Here is a 24472-nt window from a genome sequence, read left to right on the forward strand (position 1 = left end):
CAGCGTGGTGATGCCACCAGCTCCTCCACCATCCTGGAAAGGAGAAGCATTTCTCTAGTTGCTGCTCCTGCTTTTAGGCCCAGGAGCAGGATAAGCACATCCCCACCGATGGCAAACCCAGGCTCTGCATGGGGTTTCCATGCCAGGTCCTTCTGGGTGACATTCGCATGGCCAGCCACCCAACACAGGTCTAGCACTGCACTTCTCCCTCGTATTTATGGGACTGGCCCAATAACCATGACATTGAAATATCACTTAAAACACCTCCCCAAACAAGCCTCTAACTGCTCCTGCCTCCTCTGGCCACTCTCTTCCTAGAGGAGAATTCCCATGTGCAGGCAAGGCCCACACCAAGGAGACAGCAGTGACAGAGTGACGGGGTCCATCCTCACGTGAAGGCAGCTGGGTGACCAGAGGGGCTTTTAAGGTTTCATTCGGAGTGAAACACATGCCTCGTAGGCCCCAGATCAGGAAGTGAAAGCAGATGTCACTGCAAAACCATCAGTGGCAAACCCCAGGTCGCCTCCCACCCGCCGTGTTCTGCTTTCCAGAACAGGCAGCTCAGGACCGGCACTGGACCAGGCAATAACTGAAGCGCAGCAACGCATGCTGTGATCCCCATGGCCCTTTGGAGGCACCCCAACAATAACGTGGGGTGGACAAAGCTCCTCAAACCCTAAACCTGATGCAGACTAACATTCCCCCCCCTCATAAACTAACTCCCATTTGTGCACCCAGAGCCAGAGGCTTTCCTGCCCCACATGCACGCACAGGAGATGCTTGGGTTTTGGCTAGAGGAACTGAAGGAAACAGCCAGAAAATGAAAGTGAGGAATGAGAACAAGAATAAAAATGGCCTAAATGCCACCAAGGGAAATCTCACGCTATAGGTAATGCCAACAGCTCGGAGAAATCCCAGCTGCTGCATTCCTACCCCTCCCGAAGTGATGCTCTCAGCCCCCTGAACACAGGAGCTCCCACCCTGCCAGCAAATCTGCTCCAGCCTCCTGCTTTCAGAGCATCGCATTCGGAAGAGGCTAAAAATACCCTGCAAAGTTTATGAAGGCTCGGTGCTGGGATGCAGCGGGTGCTCTGTGCTGTGTGCCAGCCCGTGGCACAGCCAGGGGACAGCCCAGCACGAGGACGGCTTGGCCTGGTGAGAAGCTTTGAGGCTTTGAAAGGTCTTTTGCTCCCCGTGGGAATGAGCTGGTGCTGGGTCACACATCGTTGCCACTTGGCACAGCTGCCAGGCTGCTTCACTGCCGGTTCCTTTTCTTCCTTTTCCTGCACTCTCTGGGACAACTCGGTGAAAGCTTGATGCAGAATTCCTCTTTTAAGGAACTCGTATTTGCAGATAGAAAAAACAGCATCAACGTCACGCTGCTGACTTCCCCAGCAGCTCATACCCCGGCAGCAGGGTGGGCAGGACCAAAGCTCCCCACTCACACAGCTCAGCCCTGCAGAGCATGGCTTTGGCTTTGTTATGGACCAGCTGAGCACTTCTGGCTCATATCTGCTTTCTTAAGCCCCTTCCCACCATGGGGCAAAGAAATCTTCCCTGCCACACAAGCTTCAAGCCCCACCGCAGCAGGGCTGGGCTGCAGCATCCCTGTCTAGTGCTTTTTTGTCCAGCTGGGATACAGGCTCTCTGCAACCTTTTGCCAGCATTCAAAAGCCAAGATTACAGGCACCTTAGAGCACCGTGCATTCCCCAGATTTCACAGCTGAATCACCAGGAGAAGCTCCTGGTCAAGCACTTTGGGAGTCTATTCCTTCTTCTTTGAGCATCCTCTGAGCAGCCTTAAGCGAGCATGTTCATTCCTGAGCAATCATCTGTGCCGGCTTTTAGCATCGGTGCTTCCTCTGCCCCCCTTCCCGGCTGGGCTCACCAGCCCATCAGCCTCTCAATCACACAAGTAAGTGATGGCAAGCCAAATCGGACTTGACATGCGTGTCTAAAAATGGATGAATAGTAACGCTGCCATAGCAGCTGAAGGCAGTTTGTAGGCTGTGCCAAGCCCGAGCCCTCCTGCAGCCCACGCTCTCACAGCTCCAGGGAACGGAGCAGCTCATCGGAGAGGAGGGGAAGAGTGAAGGTAACAGGAGGAACCAGTCCAATCCCTATACGAGCCCCACAGTTTTTATTCCCTGGCTGATGGAGATAAACGCCTTACACTCAAAACATCCCCCTTTACCCTTCTCTCTCTGCAGCATCACCCCTCTGATGGCAATTCCATCAACCAACCTCGGTGGAGGCAGGAGGAAGGAAGCCCTGCACACCCTCTGGTGGGGCTCTCAGGGCTAGACCCTATTGAGACCAAGCTCTGACCCTGCTCCAGCCAGCCCGGGGCAGTGATAACACCCCAGAAAGCAAAAGAGCCAGAAAGAAACACTGGCACGTAGATGGGCTTTGCTAAAAATAGGGTCTGCTACAAAACCGGCAGAAAAATAGCTAAGCGAACCCATTTTGCAAACAGAATCAGCAAATGCATTCACTTTGCAAATTCAGCAACCGTATGTTGCCTATTTTGTAGAATAGGCAAAATGCTTCCCTAAACTGAAAAATCCCCTTTCAAGGACACTGAATAAACTGGCTGGCAGAAATGCACCTATTTTGCATGACAGGCGACTTCAGCGCACGCCGTATTTTAGGAACCGTGCTCCTGCAGCCTCATTAAACCTTTTCCCCCAGCTCCTTGATATTCACAACAGAAGGGCTCACTCCAGATTTAGCGCAGGAACAAGCTGCTTCCACCAGAAAGCAGCTCCTGGGCACTTCCCTTTGGGCTCCAGTAAAGCCACATGGTGCTTTACAATCCCTGCTTTGAGGAAGGGAATATCAATCTGCTTCCCACAACAGTCCTCAGGAGGGGCAAGCGAGGCACCCTGAGCAGCACCCATGCCCATGCTGCATCAAGACCTGCAGCCCCTTGCTAGAAACCTGGGAGAAGTTTTATCATGGATTTGGACATATAAGGGAGCCACAACCAAGCCTTTGGAGTGCAGGATCTGTTGCTTTTGGAAGACTGCTATAAAATGGGGGGGAATGAAGCATGGGAAAGGAAAGGAACATGCCTTTTTCACCATAAATAAGAAAATAATGTGATTGCTGGCTCAGAAATGTCAGCATTGAAAGCTACTTCTAAAGGCAGGGCCTTCAAACCACTTCCCAGGCTTATTATTCTGAATTTTTCCAGCAATTCCTCCAAGCCAGAGCACTTGTGTCCAAAACCAGCAGTGAAGCCACTGACCTGCACCACTGGCAACACCAGCGCCTGAGCCTGCCCAGGAGCAGTGAGACCAAGGCAGGAACCAGTATTTGCATCTTCCGCATAAAACGTGAAGCCCTGCGTCGAGCTGAATCACCCTTCATGGAAAAATCCACCTTCCTGGTGGGGCCATTGGTTGCTTCTGGCATTTGGTTGCTTCTGCCCAGAGAAGCTGTGGCTGCCCCATCCCTGGCAGTGCTCAAGGCCAGGTTGGACACAGGGGCTTGGAGCAAGCTGCTCTAGTGGAAGGTGTCCCTGTCCATGGCAGGTGATTGGAGCTGGATAAGCTTTAAGGTCCCTTCCAACCCAAACCAGTCTGGGGTTCTATTTCCTCTTTTGCACTGATTTTGCCTCCCAGCTCCTGCAGGCAACTCCTGCAGGCAACAAAAATGTATAATTCTGTAAATCCCACTTGAACTTTCTCCTCTGTCTACCAGGCACTTGCAACAAATACCTTTGAAGTCTCATAATAAACCCCACCTTACCCCTTAGTTAACTAAGAACCATCTTCTTGAAGGATGCTGGAACTATACTGCAGGCAAAGCCGCCTAGAAACAAACCAGCACAGAGCTGGAGTTTTGTTTTAAACCACAAATTCCTAGAACATTGCCCTGTGGTCAACTGGAAACAGTCAGATCAGGCTTCAGACCATTTATTGGAAGCAGGGTCAGCTTGATTCACACCTCTCTTTGGGTTCAATTACTCACAAAATAGACATTTACGCTGTGAATAGGCTCTCTGAGATCAGTGAAGGGCTCGCTGTGATTAAGCCAACCCCAAGTGTTGTCTCCACAGGGAGGGAGGTGCTGCCTGCAGCAGGATCAGGGACCTCTCCTTTCTCCAAGTTATTTTAAGCATAAGAGATGCCACAGCAATGCAACAAGCAAAGCACTGAGCTCCAGCACCTCTCTGCTGGGAAACGTCCTTTTCTTTCTCACATAATAAATTACGTTGCTCACTACACATAAAGTCTGAGGGAATCGCTTACCCACTGCTTGCGAGCATGATTTCTCCTCTTAAAGTACAAAATTAACTTCTTCCGCATTGCCTGGTTTCTGTAAAGAGAAAGACAAGATGAGAACTGATTCATGAGGCAGCTCAAATCCAAAGCCTGGCTCTCCCCACTCCCAAGGGAGTTCGCAGCGCAGCTTTCCACCTTAACTTGGAATTGCATCAACTTCAGAGCAGCAAATGTGGTCATCTGGGGACCTCACCCACATCTGTTGGTAAAGCCAGGACTAAAGCTGAGCATTACATCCATATACTCCCAGTTCTGAAAACCTTTACCATGTGCTGTATTTATCAGGCTGTTCCATGGCTAACTTCACCTTCTGATGTGCAAAACCCAATGGGGTCCCAAGAGTTGGGGGGCCGAGGCCAAGCTTTGCATGGCAGGAGGTGGCTCCCCAAATAATAGGCCACCCTGTGCCCCGGTCCCCAGGGCCAGCAGTGATGGAGCTGTCAGTACACACACACTCCCGAGGGGTTATGCACCCTGGGGACTCCGAGGTGCTGATAAGGAGGCAGGATTGCAGCAGGGCTTGCATCACGTATCTCCTAACCTCTTGCTTTCTTGGAGCTGTGCCTAACCCCACTGCAAACAAACCAGCCACTTTGCAGAATGAGGACCTCAAGAGAGAAACTGGCCACTGCAACCACAACCAACCCAGCGTCTGCCCTAACACCCCCTGGTTTCTTCTTCTTCCTACTTGCTACAGACAGCATGACATAACTGCTTAGAGAGAAGCAGCACCAAAGCAGAAGGGAGCTGGAAAGGCTGCATGAGCACCCAGAGCCTAACACAAACCCAAGAGCTGATCTCCTGCCGTTGTTCCTGTTACTATTATCCACAGCAATAAAATCTCTAGGTAAAAGGTAGAGACCAGGGGCAAAGGAGTTTCCTTAAGTCTCTTATCCCGATTAAAGGCAGAGCTGCAGTGTGTAATTACTGATCAGGAGCTTAACAGTCTCATGTAGGCACGTTCTGCAGGATTTAGCAGAAGGAAAAGACATCCCTGCTCCTTCCTCATTCCCCTCCCTGCCTGGATAATGGGGAAGGGAGAAAACACCCTCTTTCCCCATAAATCCCTAGACCTCAGCAGCAGCAAGAGCTGGGAAGGGGCAGAGGGTCTTAGAGAGAGGACTGGGGGCAGCGCTGGCTAAATTTGGGGATGGAGAACATTACAGAAAGCATCACAATTCTTAGTTTATCAAGGAGGAAAAATATCAGGCTTAATTCTAGTTCTTAATAGTACCATTTGGATTTTGTAACTTCTGTCTTCCCCTCTTCATTAGTCACCAGAGCTATGGGATACACACGAAGTCACTGACCACCGCCTGAGCTGCACATCTTCATTCCCTTTGACTTCACCTTCAATGCTTTGGTGCAAAAATAGACCTTCCAAGGCAGCACTAGCAAGTGGCACTCGTAACTCTCCAACAGATGGAAAACACCAGCTACCAGCAAGAAACAGACTCCAGGATCCCCAGCTCAAGCCTCTCAGCCCCAGATCTACTCCCACTTCCAAGCAGCACCAGCAGAAGGCACAGCCAAGTGATGGGGCTGATGCCTCTTGCGGAGCAGACCTGATCCACACAGGTTTTCTGATCAAGCCACACGATGATCATGTGTGGGATGGCCCCCACCAAAGGGGCATAGCTTGTCCCCTGGGGCCAGCACAGCTAAATCAACCCCTGTCCTCCCTCCCTCAACCTGGGTGACACTCTGCAGCAAGGTGTGTGGGGGGGGCTTTGACACCCTGCTGCTGGGTCTGTTAGCAGGAACCAGGAGGGTAAATGAAGACAATTAACATCTCTCACACAGCTGATGGCTTGCCTTGAGTTTTGCATCATGGCTGACCTTGAAAGTGCTAATACAGGCAAAGATTTAATGGCTCCACAGCTGCAAAAATCAGGACTGCCTTGAAAGCAGGTTTATGTTTACCACCACCAAGGCTGAAGTAATCAGAGAGTGAAAGCATTAAAAACAACAACAACCCCCCCTCATGCCCTACATGTTTTTGCCACTTCATCTTTGGGGTTTGTTGGTTGTTGTTTTTGCATGAGGTCAACCTCTCAAAGGTTAACACAATCTTGGTAAATATAAATCGGCTTCGCAGTTTATCTTGCTGCAAGTATTGCTGTTACTTGGAAACCATTTGCAGGGAGGTTAATTCGGGCCACCGGTCTCCAAAGCACACGCTGTGCTCCCTGAGCACATCAAAGAGCCCAGCCCAGGGAAGGTAAGGGCTGTCTGCTGGAGTCTTGCACGGGAATAACCCGTGTGGAAGAGCACATGGGAAAGGTCACTCTCGCAGCACATCAACCACCCTCCATCGTCCTCCTCGGCAGCCTTCATCCTCGCCTGCAATGCTGCTCTCTCCATGGATGGAGACCTGAACACAGGGTGAGGAAATGAGGCAGTTCACAGGCAGGAGGAATGGAGGGAGGCTCCTTAGACAAAGCAACAGTGACTCTTGTGGACAGTTTGAAGTATTGCTGGGCTGGCACAGCCACACTGCACCGGGTCAGGAGGACATGCGGGTTCCTCGTGATGCTCAGGCAGGCTGGGGTGGCTGCAGTGAGACACGGAGCCTGCCAGACGGCTCATTCCCATCCCCGTCACCAACAATGCATCTAATCATCTGCATTTCTGCCCTGGGCTCCTCAGCTCCCTGTGTACCTATGGGGAAAGACCTTTCTGGTGGGCTCGGTTTCACACAGTGCTCCCCAGCACTGCAATGACACAGTCAATATGTATTTCCCACTTGCCTGCTGCAGTGCAGCCCCAGTCTAATCCTTCCCTCTGGAGGCAGCTCTTCTGCAAAGTCAGGACACCACATCTAGTTACACTCTCCATGACAAAAGCTATTCCAGCCCTCTGGTCACCAGAGGACCTTTTCCTGCACCTTCTCTCCTCTGCAGGGAAGTGGAGAACAGCCAATGTGGGTCACACAACCACCACAGCCTTCTCCAGACCTTCACTGACCTTGCGAGCCTCTGCAGACCCCAGGCACAGTCCCCAAAATGGACTCATGGATGTGGTTTTCCCCACATCAGAATCCCATTTAGAGTCTGTGGTGGCAGAGGCTCTGAACAGCATCAGGTCCCTCACTTTGGGGGCCAGTTATCAACTGAACAAGTGCATCAAGAGCCTCAGTACCAGGCACAACCCACGTGGGGAGGCTGGGGCAGCCCCACAAGCACCCAGCATTTCCCCACAGGCACTGACAGGCAGGAGGAGGAAACGGGGATCAACCAAGGCAAACCAAACCCACCAGTGCGGGAAGCAGGATTCAAACACTATCTATAATGTGAGGAGTGATGCTGCAAGAGCTTTTCATCCTTGCACAACCCAAACTTGTGAGCCCCACACCTGAGCGTGGTTCTCAGAGCCATGGGGAAACACATCTCCCACTCGGAGCAAAGCAATGGGAGCCCCGTGGGAGCAGCCGCTTCCACCTCAACCGGCTCGGCACAAGGTCGGGTTTGTGTTTTGGCTTTCACAATGGAGCCAGTCAAGGGGAGAAGCCGCAACTGTGACTTCTGAGTTACTTGGCTCGGGTCCACACGAACCACTTGGCTGTGCTCTCTAAAGGATGTGTGCGCACGCATGCGTGTCGGTGCAGTGCGCGCACACGTGTGGACACTGCCAGAGCCCTGGGATAAGACTCCCAAGGGTACAAAGAGCCGATGCACACCTGGCTGAGCCTGCCTGCAGAGACCTTCAGCCGGGGCAAGGCGAGATGAAAGGAAGTTTGCTATTTGATCAGAACTAATCAGGGGTATTTCATTACACAGGAACGTCTTTCATCAGGCAGCCAGTGCAAACAAAGTAGGGATCAAGCCTGCGAAGAGCGGCGGGGAAGGAGGCAGCGAGCAGCTGGCAAAGCCATTGTACAGCAAGATTGATCACGCAGGCGAGGGTCGGAAACAGAGGAGCCTCCTGCAACTCCAGCCAAACAAAGCACTGCTGAGAGACTGGAGAGCTGCAAACCATGGGACACGAGGAGAACGCTCCAAGGTGAAACAAGAGGCAATGGAGAGGGTACAGAAACGTTGTGTCCCCCCCAGTATGCCCACTCCTGATGTCAGGATCCCAAGCCACAGCTCAGGGCAGTCACTGATGCCATCCCATCTCTTAGCTGCAAGACGCCCTGCAGAGAGGGCAGGGAGCAGGTCACGCTGCTCATGGGTCATCACGCTCATTCATCTGCTTGCTCTGGAATGGCCGGAGCACACAGCTCCAGCTGGTAATACACTGCAACCTATTAACCCCAGGGCAGGGCACATTCCGGGAAAGCCGGCTGTTTGGAGCAGTTTCCCTGCAATAGTCAGATATGCTTTCTGGGGATGAACAGCAAAGCAGATCTTTAGCTGATTTACCCCAGAGACCTGCGCTGGGATGGACTAAACCCCCAGAACCATTAGTGCCTGTGAGAGCGGAGTGGCAGAGGGCTGTAACTCTGGATGTGCAGTCAGGCGGGCTGTGTTTGTGCTCAGAAACAACACTCAAAGAAAAAGAAGCCATTGGAGGTCTCCCAGCTTCTCAGATCATGTCCTCTGCAGGTCCAAAATGCACTCAAAGCCATCACAATAACTCATTAATAATAATTATAATTCATATAACTAATTTGCATTGTTAATTCACCTGGTGGCTCACACGCTGAGGCCAGTGAGATGCTCCAAGGAGGAGATGTCTCAGCAAACATGGGCGCTTTGGTACCAGAGCCTGCCCTGGCCAGACCCCCAGCACAGCCCATCCAAGTCCCCATGGTGCCACCTCCTTGGGAAGATGCTCCTCCTGAGCTGCTCAAGTGAGTCCCTTGGGCAGCAGTTCCACAGTCCTTAACATGAGATTGGAAATAAATGCCCATCCCCTTTAGCACTATGAGGTTAGGACCAAAACAAGTCCAAGCACAGAAGCACCTGGTAAGCCACCTTTGCCTTCCCTCAAAGCCCAAGCTGACACTGCAAACCCAAGTGCTGCAAGATAGCCCACCCAAACAACAGTACTTGGCTTTTTACTGGCAAGAGAAGGCAGCAGAAGGTTGCAGTGTGTGTCTCCATCATTTAGTAATTCATCACAAGCTAATACTTCTGCCCTAGTGCATGCCAACAGAGAATAAAAGAGATGAGAAACCTTGAATGAGATGAGCGGGGAGCTGCTAGGTGAATTTCTGATGAGGAAAATGTCTACAAGCACTAATAAAAAGACCCGAAAGAGAATGCATTAATAATGACAGGGTTTGGAAGAGCATTTGTGCTACATGTCAGGCTTCAACTATGAATTTAGAGGCAATACATTGCTACTAAAACCCCTAAACAGCCAGTAATGAAAAGATCACTTAAATTTTCCAGAGTGACAAGTGATTTGGAAAGCGGGAGCTGCACTGCTCTTTGGGGAGAAGGGTAACGGGGAGGATATTAAAAAGAAAAAGATATTCAGAAGCCCTTAAACCTCTGAAATTCCTGACTTCAGGCTTTTATTCTGCAAAGTCTCCTTATCCACCCCCCAAATCAAAAGCTATCAGCTGCAGAGAGCAACCCAGATGTGCCAACGTTAACAGCGCACACGGCTTTCTGCTGCTGGATGTGGACACACCAGAAAACAAACCACACTAAGCTCTTGATCTGTTTTCACTGTACCCTCAGACCCTGGTTGTCCAACACCCTCGAAGCATCTCGAGGGGATGCAGCCTGGTTTCACCCCAACACCTCCGAATTTCAGTGTAAAAGCAAGCAGCTCTGGAAGGAAAGCTTTAAAGCAACCCCTGTGAGCAGCACCTTGCACCAGTACTTACCCTGGGCTTTCAGTTTTCCTTCCCTGCGCTTTGTCAAGGCTCGGAAGCTCACATTTCGCTTTCAAACACAAACCCCACAGACTGTGATTTCAAGATGACTGCTTCAGCAAAGGGGGGAGGAGAGTCCTACCGGGCTGCTTTTCATGGCTGACCGAGTAGGAATCTCCTGCTGGAGAGATGAAGGCCCCCTTGGAGAACAGACAGGTAGGCAGCAGGTAATTGATCCTGCTCATGTGAACAACATCTTGTCATTTCTCAAACACTGCGAGGAAAGGAGGTTCATATCTCTGGTGCCAGCAGCCTGGAGAACACGTAAAATCACTGCCACAGCAGGGCAGAAGAGCCGCTTTCATCCTTGTACATCCAGCTGGCAAACCACTGAAATAAGAGACCCAGAGCAGATGCACTGGTGCTTAAGTGGTGCACAAGCATCCTCTGCATTTGCTGCTGTACTTCAACAAAGGGTCTTTGCAACTTCCTCAGCTGATGCAGAATCATTCAAGTGGCCTCCAGCTGTGTTTGGGGCTTGAAGGAACTTCTCAGTCCATTGTAAAGCCAAACGGAAGATCCAAGCTAGCTATGGAGGCAAAGCTCATCCCATCCCTATGAAAATGAGGGCACTAAACGCCGTCTTGCTCTCTTCTTTCTTGAGGACTGAGTGGCAGAGCCTTTCTCTCCAACAAAGCAGGTATTTCAAACAGAAGGGCCATGCTTCCATCAAAGCTAGGTCAAGTCTTTGGAACACACCACTCAGAGGTGCCGGAGCTCACGCGGCAGATGTAGCATACAAAATTAACCATGTTAGCTTACAGCCTGCACTCACAGGTGAACCAAAGGGACCCAAGCAGACAGTAACAGAGCACAGCGAGGCAGCTAAATAGGACTTAAAAGCTTTTGAAGCTGCAAACACTGGAATGAACTGGGGCATGAAATTAATTTTAACTGTACTGAATAGGAGACAGGCCATAAACCTCCATGAAAATAAGAGAGAGGCAGCGTTTTAGTGGGAGTAGAAACTCTCCCCGTAACTCCCCAGTCAGCTCTGTTAGCATAAGTGACTCATCCCAGCTGAAAAGCAAAGCAAACAAGCAGGAAGAATTAAACTAGTGTTGCAAGGCGGAGAGCATCGCTGGAGAGAAATCGAGGAATTCTGGCTTTGTGATATTCAAATGCCTTCCCACTGACACTCACACCCAGCTGAGGAAAGAAATCCACCCCAGGAAGTGCTTTGAAAGAAGAAAAAAGGTCTTTGTGAAAGGCGACAGCCTGGCCATTCCCCTGTGCCCAGGTACGAGGCTGCAAACCAGCTTCACGTGGGAGCAGCGGCTGTTCAGCACTAAATACAGTGAGGTTTTGTGGGCAGAATCATGACCTGGATGATTTTCCAGCCACCTGCCAAAAGGCTTTCTCACCATGGCTAAACCTGCATAGGGTGAAATTGTTCAGAACAACCTGCATCCAACTACAAATACAACCTGTGGTGTCCTGGCAGCTGTCTTGCTGCTCTAATGCATCTGGCTGATGCCTCCCAGCACTGCAAGGCTTCGCTCCATCTCCTGCTGAAACAGCTACCTTCAGGCTATAGAGCAGAAGCTGCTCTTCTAGAGCAGAAAGGCACAAACATATTATGAACAAGGAGAGAACAGAAAGTATCTTCAAATGCAGCCCACAGAGCAGTTGTAGGTCACGAACATCCAAGCATGACTTGGTCAAAACACTGAAGTTTAACATCTTCTCCTCTTGCTCAACATCCCTGAGTTATTTGCTTGGAAATCTTGATTTTGTGTCTTCCTCCCAAGCATACAAACATCCTTTTATGTGCAGCAGGAACACCACAGAGAACAGGACACACCGATTTCTCTGCACATCCATCAACAAGCAGCACACTGCAGTTCAGACCCCAGGACCTCCAAGAGAGGCCCATGGTCCAAAGCAGCAAACATCTGGAGCCCAGATCGCTCGAGGGCCTTTTGCTGACCTAGATCCGTACAGGCACTCTGCTGGCATCAATAACCAGCTGAAGGCAGCTAATTGCAAGGAGGAGACGGAGGCTTTTCATTAAAACATGTGGTTTCCTTCCCATTTTTTCTTGCAGCATTAATCACAGTGAACATTAACCCCAAACCTGCCCGCTCCAACCTCTCCTGGTCTATTGCCACCAACTACAGCTGCATGGGAGGGCTGCCTGCTGCCCAGGGTTAGGATAACCCTACAGATGCCTACAAAGGAAGCGATGGAGAGGAGTACCTGCTCTGATGCCATGGGAAGCTGGTTTGATGGGGTTTCCCTCCTGACCTGTGCAGTCAGTTCCCTCTTGTTTGTGCCCATCTTTCAGGCAGCAACCAAGAACAGGAAATAATTTAAATCACAGGAAAATGTGATCACAAACCCACAAATATTGGCAGGGGAATGGGAGTGGGTGAAGCCTGGATCTACTTTTAACTCATTCTTTCAAGGGCAAAACCAGCAATTGGCTTGAAACTGCCACCTTCAGTGCCTGACTTATGATGGCCGTGGAGCCCTTCAAGAGAAGAAGGGGGTCAGGGACTCTAAGAGATAGTAACTGCCACACACCATCAGTGCCAGGGGTGACCTACAACCAGCAATGTGGAGAGCACATCCTTGGGCCAGCCCGTGGTGCTGTATGAGGTGGTTTATCAGTCATCAATACCCTGAACTGACAACAAAACAGACTTCCAAGAGCAGGGAGCTGCAAGCTGCAGGGAGCACAGACCCACTGCCAGGCATCACTGCCTCTCCCAGTAGCAGAACTGTCATCCACTGGGTGTCCTTGCCCAAGACTTGTGGCAACATCTGCCAAACTCAAAAGACTGGAGTAAATGCATCAGCAACAGAAGGAAACAGCTGGAAGGAAAAAGCTACTGGGATTTCCAGCTGCAGGAAAAGCTATCATTTCCCACCAATTTCTCTGTCTGCTTGCCCTCCCCATCAACCCCCAGGAGATGATGCTGCCCTGCCCCAGAAGCACATGGCATAACAGCACCTTGCTTTAACACACAACATCCAGGAAAGCACTGAGTACCCCCAACAGAAGCCTCCTATTTGGGGTTCCTAAATGGGGAATGCCCAGCACCAGCAGTACAAGTGCTCAGGGATCCACTAAGGAGCCCTGAAGGAACTGGAAGGTTTGGGGTGATTGTGGGGTCTGAGTGTTTCACAGCGAGTGCATTGCCTGGACAACACAGGAAGCTCTGGGTGGAGCAGGAACCGAGCGGGCAGCGAGCAGCAGGGTCACGTCACCAAACCCTCCTCCCCACAGCCCTGATGGGGATGCAGAGCACCTAAACCCCAGCAGCACCTACCACGCTCCCCCGCAGCAGTGCAGAGGTACATTAACTCTTTCCCTATGATCCCCTGGCATCAATTAACACACCAGTGAAGAGCAAAAGACTATTAACAGGTTATTGAAGATGATAATCGCCAGCTGACCAAGCCTGGACCAAAACAGGCACACTGCAAGCAGCTCAGAGCAATCACTGGTTCATTCAAAGGCAGATAAAAGTTTCAAGATCTGGTTTGACTATTTAGATTTCCAACAATAATCACAATTACCGCTACTCTCATTATCTGATGTATTTCTTCTGTGCTCAGGAAGTCACTGTGTTATTCAGTGCAGGTTGATGATTAAATCGTGTATTGAGGTGATAAGTCAAATCAGATGATTGCCGAGTCTCGGTGAGTGTCTTTGACACAACCAGTTGTTATTAGACATTCAAGAGGTGTTTCATGAAAATCTAACCATAATTGCAACTTTTCATTTTACCTCATCTTTCCTGCATGCAAACACACAGACACACGCACACCAGCAGCTGATTTATACTTCAGTATGCACAAACCACAGCATAAAGCACCCAAGGTGAGTGCTCTCTGGGAAAACACCAAAAGGATGGTCCAGGACCTGCATCCACCCCAGCTGAGGGCATCAAACAGCACCTTCAGCATCCATCTGAAGCTACAGCTCCCAACTGCTGGGCTCCTGGAGCTGCTCCTACAGCAGGTTTGTGCTTCAGGCACCCAGAGCAGTAAAACACCAGCTCTAAAGGGACGCTTGCAATTCCTCAGCAGCTTTAATCGGGGTCTGGGAATGAGCTAGCATCCCTCCCGCTCCAGCCTAATGCCCAACCTGACATTTAAAATAGCCTTTATTGCCAAGTACTTACATTTTAATGTTTTCATGGTATTGCCTGGTGTCTGAAGGCTGGTTGTACAATGGCTGAAATAAAGAAGAAAAATGAAGGCATAAATGATACAGTCTGACATTTAGAAACTTAAACCCATCAGCATCGGTGCAGGTCCCTGTATCCCTGAGCCACGGCAGCCCAGGCGCCCATCCCTGTGCCCCACATCCCTGCTCCCGGCTGTACTGGAGGGTGCTGGCTCCCGGCAGCGCCGCGCTGGTCCTGGTGCATCCCAGCTCATCCTGGCTCATCCCGGGGGAGGGCCGGCAGCACTCCAGTGAGCCGGCTCACAACAAGCACTGTGCGACGTGGTCCAGATAAAAGCGGCGCGGCCGAGTACGTGCCTGCCATCCATGGGCTGGGAAACGCAGTGCGCTTCGGAACATACGGCACGGGGGAGGCGAGGGGAAAGGGGGGCTCGGGGAGCGGGGAGAGGCAGCCTGTGTGCTGCAAGTTGTTATATCTACACGGCAAAAGCCTGCCTGAGCTCTCCCGGGGAGCCAGAGTGAGGAACTGCAGGCAGGACAAGTGCTCATCACTGTGGTTTCCAGCAATGCCAGGGGCAGGCTGGTCCCCAGGCATGTCGCTGCGGTCCCCCAGCACCCATGCGGAGAGTGATGCTCCTATCTGCCCCTCAAGAGGGGCAATGGGCTCCAGAAGGACCCACGGTTTGCCCTTTGGAGAGCTCAGTGGCCACGACTGTCTCCAACACAAGATGCCAGCACCAATCACAGGGCTTCTCTGCACCCCTCACCCTTAGTGGGGATGTGACAGGGCCTTCTATGGGGAGTCAGAAGAGCTGGATCCATCCCTGGTCACTGCCCCTGCTATAACTCCCATCCCATCCACAGGGTGATGCACCTTCAGGGAACATGCCAATGTACAGAGTCCCACCTCTGGAAGGGGGAGATGCCACAGAAACCATGCTCAATCCCACCCATAGTGATTAAGAGCTCAGGCCATGCTCCAGGAGCTGCCACCAGTTATGTCTGTATAAGCAGGCTGACAGGGTGCACAGGATTAAGCCTTTCACTGCTATTCTAGTCATCAGCTAAGCTGGTGTGAACATGCCCAAGGCTGTGCTAACAAAAAACTTGCCCTGGCCCAGCCATCATCAACTGGGCACCCAATGAGCACAGCTCCTGTCCAACCATAGGAACATAGTCCAAGTCTTCAGGCAGTTCATCCACAAACCTCCACCAAACAAGCTGTGAACAATCCACCCCCTAAGGGGGACGTGTGATAGCCAGGTCCTGGCAGAAGGCAGCATCCTGGCCACAGCTACATACAAACCAGCTCACCTTCCTACTGTGGTCATACAGCTGAGGCTTGAGGTCCACTCAATTTCATCTCAGAATAAACACAGGAAAAGAGAAAACAGCTGCTGAACATCTGCACAGCCAAGTGAGCAGCACTGGAGAGGACAGGACCTGCAAACACAGGTGGGTCCCGCTCTCCTCCAGTTTGAAGAAGGTGTAATTCTCACCTCCTCCACAGCATCTCCCCATCACCATCACAGGTGCTTGGCAGAGGAACTTGTTTTTCCACGCAGCCAGCTTGTCTCTATAACTGCCCTGTAAAAACAGATCCTGCCTCACCTTTCCCTGCTGGAACAGGAAGGAGACTGGGTGTAGCTCTCCCTGCTCTGCAGCCCATCACCACTGCATCTTGACACGAGCAGCTTCATCAGCCTCTTTTCCTGGCTGTCCTTGGACATGTCCCTCATTGCTGGGAAAGCACATGTAATCCCCATGTGGAAAAGGCATGCAGAGGAGCCCAGGCAGACAGATGCGAGATGAACTGCTGCAACCCAGGAGGACTGCTTGGGCATCTGCTGCCCTGACAGGGGACAGTGGGCTGAGTGTGCCAGGGGACACCAACAAGGAGACAGGCAGCTACCCCGTGATGGCAGAGCCAGGGCAGATGAGAGGGACAGGTCAGTTCTCCAGAAGGAGACCTCAGTGCGTTGTGTTCCTCAGGGGCATTTCTATCCCAAATCCTCTTAGATCTGCCAGTCCAACTCCAGGCTCGGAGCTGGCTGTGCGCTTCATGCTTGGAAGGCTCAGAGGAACACAGACATCTGTCTCATCACGTAGCAGGTCTGCGCCACGGAGAGATGAAATCAAGCTGTGGGTTTGGAGCATCACATCCAGAGTCATCACCCTGGAAAGGCTTGACCGGAGGAATCACTGGGTGGCCTTGACCAGTGACAGCTTCTTGGAAGAGGAGTGCAGGAGCTGGAAATGCTGATGAGTAACAAACAGTGCCTCTTCCCTCTGTGCTCATAAAAATCACAGCAAAGAACCTGGTGTGTGGTGAGCCACAGAGACCTTCTCCTGGCAGAAGGTGGTGGAGTAACTGCCTGGGTTAGAAGATGCACATGTGGACATCATGGATGCCCTGATGACACCCAGCTCACCACATTCTTTTCCACTACTACTGATCTATGATGTATAGAAGCACCTAAATTCTTAGCTACCAAACCTAAGTGTTAACAGACAAGCACTGGAACACAGTACTTTAAAAGAAATGCCCAAGTATTCACAAATAAGAAACTGGGATTCAAATCCAAGATCCATGGGACACCAGCATCTCACAAAGATCTCTGTCTGCACAACTGGAGCACTTTAACTCAGCCCATGCAGCGGAGCAAACCCAGGAGACAAGTTCTACCTACCCCATAGAGAACATAACCTCGCAGATTAAAGAGTTAAGAGAATCTTTATTCTCAACAGGGCAGGGACTGAGAAACAGCACCTTCTCTCAGAGCCATCCCCAACCTGCTCAGAATGACATCTGCCTCAGTGAGTAAGCAGGAGCAAAGCTGACAGGTCAGATGGGTAAGGTCATGTTCAAAACATTCTCAGTGTTTCTCCAGGGTAAGGGACATGAAATTTATTTCTCTGGGGGATGACATACAAGAAAAATGTAATTGCAATGCAAAGCTGTTACTGAAAACCACCTTGGATTTACTGAAAGCTCTTTAAAACTGAATGGTCTCAACTGCTTTCCGGCCACTGCAGTGTTTAGACTACACATCTCACTGGCACCTCTCCCTGGGGTACTTAAAATGGTACCACCACACCACAGGGATGAAATGAGCAGTCCTGGTTTACTAAATCACAACCTTCTCCTGATCTAGAGGAGAGTCCCAGCTTCCTGGGACCTGAATTGGATCCCTGCTTCCCAGGGATGCCTGGGCAGGGGGTGATTCCCACCACAGGGACAGGGGGAAGAGCCCAGCAGACAGGATGGAGGGGCACCAGCAAGGAGAGATGGGTAAAGGGATTCAAGGACAAAACTGAGGATCCTCTGAAGAGAATGAGACCTGAGTGACACCTCTAAGATAAAAGGTGCAGGGCCAGATCTTGTAAGGTCAAAGCAGAGAGAAGCCAGGAATCATCAATAAACAGTTGCTGCTACCTTGAGATGTACAACCCAGGGACACCAGTTTCAGTGAAGAGGCTGTAAGCCTGAAAGCTCAGGGGGAGCTGTTTAAATGGCCAAAGTCAGGAATTAGAGCTTCCCACCAGAGCCATCTCCCAGCAGCTTCCAACTTCATGGGAAACCCACAACACAGACACAAAACGCCTGGGTAAATCCCTATTTTACCCTACACTGGACTACTTTCAGAACCCTTTCTTCCAGGTAATGCTACAGGAGCCTCAACAAGCCCATCAATGTCCTCAGGTGACAGGATTTCTTTCTTCATGCAAACACAACCTCCCTGGCACAACCTGCTGCCAGCAGGGCAGAAGGCAGAGCCCCACCACAGCCCTCAGTAACAGCAGCACAAGGAGGGGATGCAGCCATGGCAGCATCCTGCCAGCAGCACCACCTCACTCTGCTTGCAGCCGTGGTTTGCCAGCGCTGTGGTAACCTCTGGCCTCTCTCTGCCATGACTAAACCCATCCCCACCGTGACTTCTTGTCTCACACCATCAGCCCCTGGAAGCTGCCCCGCTACTGAGCTCAAGTGTATCCACCACAGCACTGCAGCTGCAAAGCAACACCCAGAGCTCCCAACAACCAGAGCCCACAGCAACGCAAGACCCTGCACTCTGCTGACAGCCACCGTTGCTGCTTGCAGAGGTTTTGCACAGGATTAGCACCAGGCTGCTCAACCTCCCTGTAAGAGATGGCTCGGATGTGTCTATGCTGAGGCTGATGGACAGGGGTGCGCATCGGGCAGAGCATGCAAAGCTGCTTCCTTTCCAACTCAGATCTGACTATTCATCCTGCCTCGCAGAGGCCGTTGGCAGGTCCTGGGTGCTGTTTTGGCCAACATAACGGGGGGGGCTGGGCCATAGGAAGTGTCTCTGGGCAGCCAGATGAGACATTCTGCAAGGCACACACAGAACCCAACTGGGGTTTTGCAGGGTGTTCTCAGCAGAGGTTTCCCCTGCCCTCTGAGAGTAAGGCAAGGCAAGAGAGGAGAAGTGTGCACTGGGTGCTGCTACAGCTCCCCCCTGTGCAGTGTCAGCACCCAGGGACAAAGCATCAACGACCTAAAAAAAGGGAGAAATGAAGGGCAAAAAGGAGGGGGAGGAAGGAAAAGGAAATGTAACATATTTTGATGAGGAAACACCAACCCCAGGCACTGCCAATCCTCAGAGCAGAAAGAGAGCAAAGGGTTTGACCCCGGTGACTCAAATCAAGAGTAATGAGCACTACCTCCCCAAACAAGGAAGTGGGCTTCGACACGTAGCAGTGAGCACTAATTCCCTTGTGACCTCTCCCTTACACACCCAGGGAAGACAGCAATTAGTACCACCTCCACAAGGCAAGGTAAATTACAGCTGCCCAGGACTGTGCTCACTCCCACCTCACACCCCACGGCTGGGGCAGTGCAAGACATACGTCTGTCCCCCTTGGATCCTTCCAGCAGCATCACTGCGGATGCAGCTTCTCCAGGCACCCTTCTTCAGGACTCAGCCCCTCAGGGGCTGTTTTCAGGCGCCCCTCCAGCACTCAATCGCTTCATTTACAGCTGGATTTTGCCGGATGAGGAGGCAGCCCCTAATGGGCAATTTATTAGAAGTTGTTCTTCCCAGCTGTCCTGTGCATGAGGGAGACAGGAATAGGATGTGTGTGAATCCCAGTACCTGCACGTCACTGTAAGCACAGTGCTTACAGAGCACCCTCCTCTGTCTGCAGTGGGGTGGGACAGAGGAGAGATGAAGCCAATGAAGCTAACAGCATCCCAAGTGGATGCAAGCTGTGCTGGAGTCCCTTCCATCACCCAGCTCTGCCGCAGCACATGAGGATTACCTAAGGGTTAAGGCCCTCCAAAGAGGGCTGTGTGTCTCTGCCTGGGTTTCAGTACTCGTCTTCGCTTCCTGCCTTGGTGCTGTGACAGTGAGAGGTCCGGGCCAGCAGCAGCTTCCTCTGACAGCTCAGACACACACACAGGGTGCTGTGCTCGCCACCCAGGGACCTCTGAAAGCCTGCATTGAGAGGTAACACTCACCAGCTCCACCTGAGGACCCAGTCCTTCCAGGATCCGGTGAGCAGCCTCTGCCTTCTTCTGCAGGGAGAAAGGGGAGAGAGAAAACCAAGTTATTTCTGCCATCAGTTACAGTCACAGCCCCTGCTCCAGCCCTTCCCCTGTGCTAAAACCCCTTCCCAAACCTCCACAGAGCAGCCACAAATCCCACCCTGGAAGTGAATGGAAAGGTTCAGATCAGCCTCTGGACCTACAGGAAAGCCCCACAGGCAAAGGGCTCTGGCACTTGAGTTATCCTGACTTTACCACATCTGAGCTCTGCCTGCGGAGCGACCCGAATCCCCAACCCCATTGGGTGCAAGGGGGATGACTGAACCCATCACCTCTGTATGGCTGCCCATCAAGGAGGAGGGAGGACGAGCCAGCGCGCAGGCAGAGATGCCCTTTCTAGGATTCATTACTTCACAAGCATGTGATGTTAGATTTGAGCTGCCCTTGGCTCCTCATCTTGTCCCTCCCCTTCTCTGCTCCCTCCCACCCCCAGCCAAGCTACCTAATGCCTATTAGAGGTAAAAAACACCACCAAGGAACATGTGTCAGGGGCTGTGCTGCCGTTACTAATTAAACAGGCCTGAAAAGAAGACATGGGTTGGCTGCAGCAGGAGCCTAAATAAAAGATGACATTTTCAGTAAACAGCACTTCCTTAAAAAGCCAGGCTTTAAGGGGGGTTTACTGACAGGTCTGATACATCCAGATCATGATGAGCCACAGGGCTGAGCTGATACAGGCAAATACCTGCTAGCAGCAGGGCTGAGGAGATGGATTTTTGGAGGTGTTTGTTCAATAGAATAGGTGATTTTAGCTATTTTGGGGCAGGGAGGTGAGAAAATCCACAGCTGCCTAAAACAGGGGTGAAGGAGCAGTGGGCAGAGCTGGGCTTCCCCAGGATTTAAAGGGAGGGGGGGAAACCCCTTTTTGGAAGCACAGTCATCATTTTAACCCCGTCAGCACCAGAGCCCTGGAGGGCTGAGCTCTGGGGGCTTTGGCAAAGCCTGGGTGAAGCCCCCCAGGGCAGGGAAGGGATTCCAGTTCCAGGGGTCTGGCTCCCACTGCTCTCCCTCTGCTTCAGGGGCTCACATGGCCAGCAAACACCCCCACAAAACCACCTTTATGTCACAACACCACATTAAGTGTCCTCTGTGGTTGCATGACACGTAAGGGGAAGAAGGGACCTGACCCACAGAGGAAGCAAAGTGATCCCAGCACCAGGACCTGTCTGCAAACCACAGCACTCACATAGCTTTAGTGCCACACGTGGCCTGAACACCACCACGAACCAGCCCAGCTCATGAAACACCCCATCTGCTATAGAGCACCTGCCTCTTCCACTCAAGATCCCTTCCATGAAGAGGATATCCTCCACCAGGATTGCCAAGTCCCAGCTAATGCAGCACCCAGGTCTGCGTCCCCGCAAGCATTCTCCCGCTGATGATGGGGAAATCAAACCCCACCAAACACAGCCTGGCCTGGCTCACTCTGCAGCATTAGACATTTCTGCTGCTGTGCACCTGATTCCATTAGCAGGAACAAGCCATGCCTGCCCAGGGTCTTGCCCCTTGGAAATACTCATCACATGGAGAACTCCCAGCCAGAGCTTAATAGTTTGGTCTCCATGAGCTGTAAAACCTGCTGAGCTTGGAGAACATCAGCACTGTGGCATCTGAAAGTCTTAATAAAAACCAGGGGTAAGATTTTTCAAGGGGATCATTAAAACTGCTACAAAATACTCTGCATTTGCTGCCAAGAGGGCGACGGGGCCAACCACCACTGCTCGCTGGCGAGGGGGAAGTATTGGCTTACCCAAATCTTTTGTGATGCATACCTGGGACAAAACCAATCAGCAAACCATTTAATTGCAGTCAGTGTAATTGTGGGTAGGAGCAGGTCCCACCATAGGCCTGCTCTCCTGGGTACCAGCCCTGTGAAGGATGCTCTGGCAGCACTGGATGGCGCAGCCTGGAACCGCGGCTGCTGCAGGAGCGTGTGTACAATGCGATTAACTCAAGAAGAAGCTGAGTATGTTCAGCTGCTGCATTTGCCATGTTTAGACAACTTAATGAGACAACCCGGAGGCAAATCACCACAGGCAGAACATGTGGTGAATCAAGAAGAATGACAATTTGTCTTGCATTAACCGACTGTAATACACCCGTCTTCCCGAATGGAAGATCGGGAGGAGAAGCTATTCCGTGCACGTCATATCTTTGTACGTACACAAAGAAATGCCTCTATCTTGAAAGCTGCCCAATTAACACTTGACACCCACTGTAATTGTCGATGCTCCCTGCTGCATTTATCAGATCAGAGCAGGACTGTAATGGGCTGTCTGAAAGGCCACTCAGACCGAGGTGAGAGCTGGTGGCTGAACTGGGAAGGACACATCAACACCCAGCAGAAGGTTCCCATCAGGCCGGGGCTCATCCCAAAGGATGGACAGACGGAGGGGACCTTGGGGACCCTGCTAGCCAGAAGCCTGGCTAGAGAAATCAAGCAAACCTCAAACTGTTCAGGTGCAAGGGCAGCCTCAGGACCTTCGCTGAAGCCCACTGGCTGCCCCGTTCAATCCTTTCCTTGCCAAAGGAACACCTAGGACCTGGTTCCGATATTGATTTCATTAGAAGTAGGACTGGTGATTGACCCTGTAGAAGGAACACAAAGGGTTCGTCCTACATGTGCTGAGTAACCCCACCCATTCCTGCAATCCCTGTTATTTAACAGGAATAAATGCACGGGGAAGCAAACCTAAGCCATTACTTCTGGTGAGATGCATGAAGAACCCCAGCAGTTCTATAATCCCTGTGCAGCTCCAGAGCAAGCAGCTAATGACCCCTCTTCCCGATTCCACAGAGTCCTGGAATACTGCTACAGCCCTGGGAACAGCAGCGTTTGCAGAGGGAGTGAAGCCCTGGGGCTGAATTTTGCTCCCATTTACATCAGAGTCACTCTGCTCTAGTGGAGTGGCTCTGGGTCTGGCACCAGCAGGAGCAAACCCTGGGCACTTCCTCACACACCAGTCCTCTGCGTGCATCTCCAGTGGGACTGATGTCTCTTAAGAGGTGAGGCTGGAACGCAAACACTGATCCGTGTCCCTGCAGGGCACACGGGTGCAAACGCAGACCCACAGGTAGGCCAGGCAGCAGCAGCTACCCCTAAAGAACCTCCGTCCCCCATGGGCAGGGGCACGGGCAGGCAGACCATGCTCTTACCCCATCTCATGCTCCTCCAACAGGCTTGCAGCTAAGGAGATCTTCACCAACAACAAAAGCCTCCCTGCAGACTAGGAAAACCTCCATTCTCGCCTAAAAAGCATTTGGCTTCCAAAGCAAACTCCAGCCCCTTGTTTTTCCTTTGAAGCAACTTAAAATAGGATCGGGAGGGGGAAGCAACTTCCCGGCCATGTGAGCTCCCGCGGGGATGACGAGCTGACCCCACGAGGCAGCGGGAGCATCCGAAACCAGAGGAGGGAGAGGCTGGGATTTTGCGTGGGCTCCTCTTAAAGCCAAGTTTAAAAATGGAAGAGGAGGAAACACGAGAGTTATTTTGAGAAAGCGGATCTGAAATTAGGAGGCGGCATTTTCTTGGCCTGACTCCAGCCATGGCTCCATGCAGCACAAAGCTGCTGCAGCTGAACCGTGCTCCTGGGGTTATTTATAGCAGCCCGTAGGCAGCAGCGTTGGGGAGTGGAAGGGTTTCTATTTGGGAGCAGGCATGGAGATAAGCAAAGCCCTTCGACAGCCCTTCCCTTTGGCCCTGGGAAAATTCCTGTCCCGGCAGCTTGATGTTCCAGGGAGAGGCACTGCAGGGATGGCGTGGCAAAGAGGCAGCTAAACCCCAGGAGGAGCGTGGCTGAAGTCAGCAGAAATCATGGAAGCCCTCGGGCGAGACACCTTTCTACCCAAGGCATAAAGCAAACAGTCTGAGGGGATGCAAAGCCCCTGCCTCTGCGCCAAGATCTGCTGGGACCAAACCACACCACCTGGCTGTGCTGGTTCCATGGGGAAAGGTTTTCGTTCCTACAAGCACAGGTACTAATTCTTTCCCCTTTAAACCTCGGCATCCTCTCTCCAAGAGCCAAACCACCCAGCAATTTGCTGCCTTGCCCACAAAGCAGGTGGGACAAGTCCCAGTGCCGTGGGAATGGAAAGCAATGCTCTTCCCTCCCCAGCTCCCACAGCCGGCAGGGATGGCCACCACCGGCACTCCCAACCCAGCTGTGGGAGCCCAAGGATACGTGCTCTGCCCTGGGTTCTCCTGGAACCCAAGTGTCCCTGAGCATCAGCAGACACTGGTCAGAGGCTTGCCCAGAGAAGCTGTGGCTGCCCCATCCCTGGCAGTGTTCAAGGCCAGGTTGAACACAGCAGCTTGGAGCAAGCTGCTCTAGTGGAAGGTGTCCCTGCCCATGGCAGGGGTTGGAGCTGGATGAGCTTTAAGGTCCCTTCCAACCCAACCTGTGCCTTAAGATTTCACCATTGCAAATGAAGGGTTAGTATTGCACAGAAGGCTTTTAGAAATCAAAGTCTCAGCTCTGGAGCAGTTATGGCAAAGCTCTGCTCACCAACCCAAGGAGCCAGATCTGCGCCCCAGGGTCTACCTTCCTCCTCCCACAGATTTGGGTTCTCTGCACTTCTCATCTCTATTTCCAGGACGTGAAAATGCACGAGATGGTATTTTCTGGTCTGGGCTCATCATGGACAAT

At 51.8% G+C, this 24472-nt stretch overlaps 1 protein-coding gene across 9 annotated transcripts in view; it reads right to left on the minus strand.

Annotated features, from left to right (window-relative positions):
* NCOR2 (nuclear receptor corepressor 2) overlaps positions 1 to 24472 on the minus strand; it is a 237005-nt gene that overhangs the window by 82927 nt on the left and 129606 nt on the right. For all 9 annotated transcript variants that reach the window (XM_062624136.1, XM_062624129.1, XM_062624134.1 and 6 more), the window contains exons 7-9: positions 19740 to 19796; positions 14253 to 14305; positions 4257 to 4323 (exon numbers count right to left, since the gene is read on the minus strand). In XM_062624136.1, the coding sequence (XP_062480120.1) occupies positions 4257 to 4323; positions 14253 to 14305; positions 19740 to 19796 (177 nt within the window). The remainder of the gene's footprint in view (positions 1 to 4256; positions 4324 to 14252; positions 14306 to 19739; positions 19797 to 24472) is intronic.

This window comes from Pezoporus occidentalis, unplaced genomic scaffold, assembly GCF_034315485.1.
Source record: "Pezoporus occidentalis ecotype Australia unplaced genomic scaffold, CSIRO_AGI_Poc_V1 ctg262, whole genome shotgun sequence".
NCBI lineage: Eukaryota > Metazoa > Chordata > Aves > Psittaciformes > Psittacidae > Pezoporus > Pezoporus occidentalis.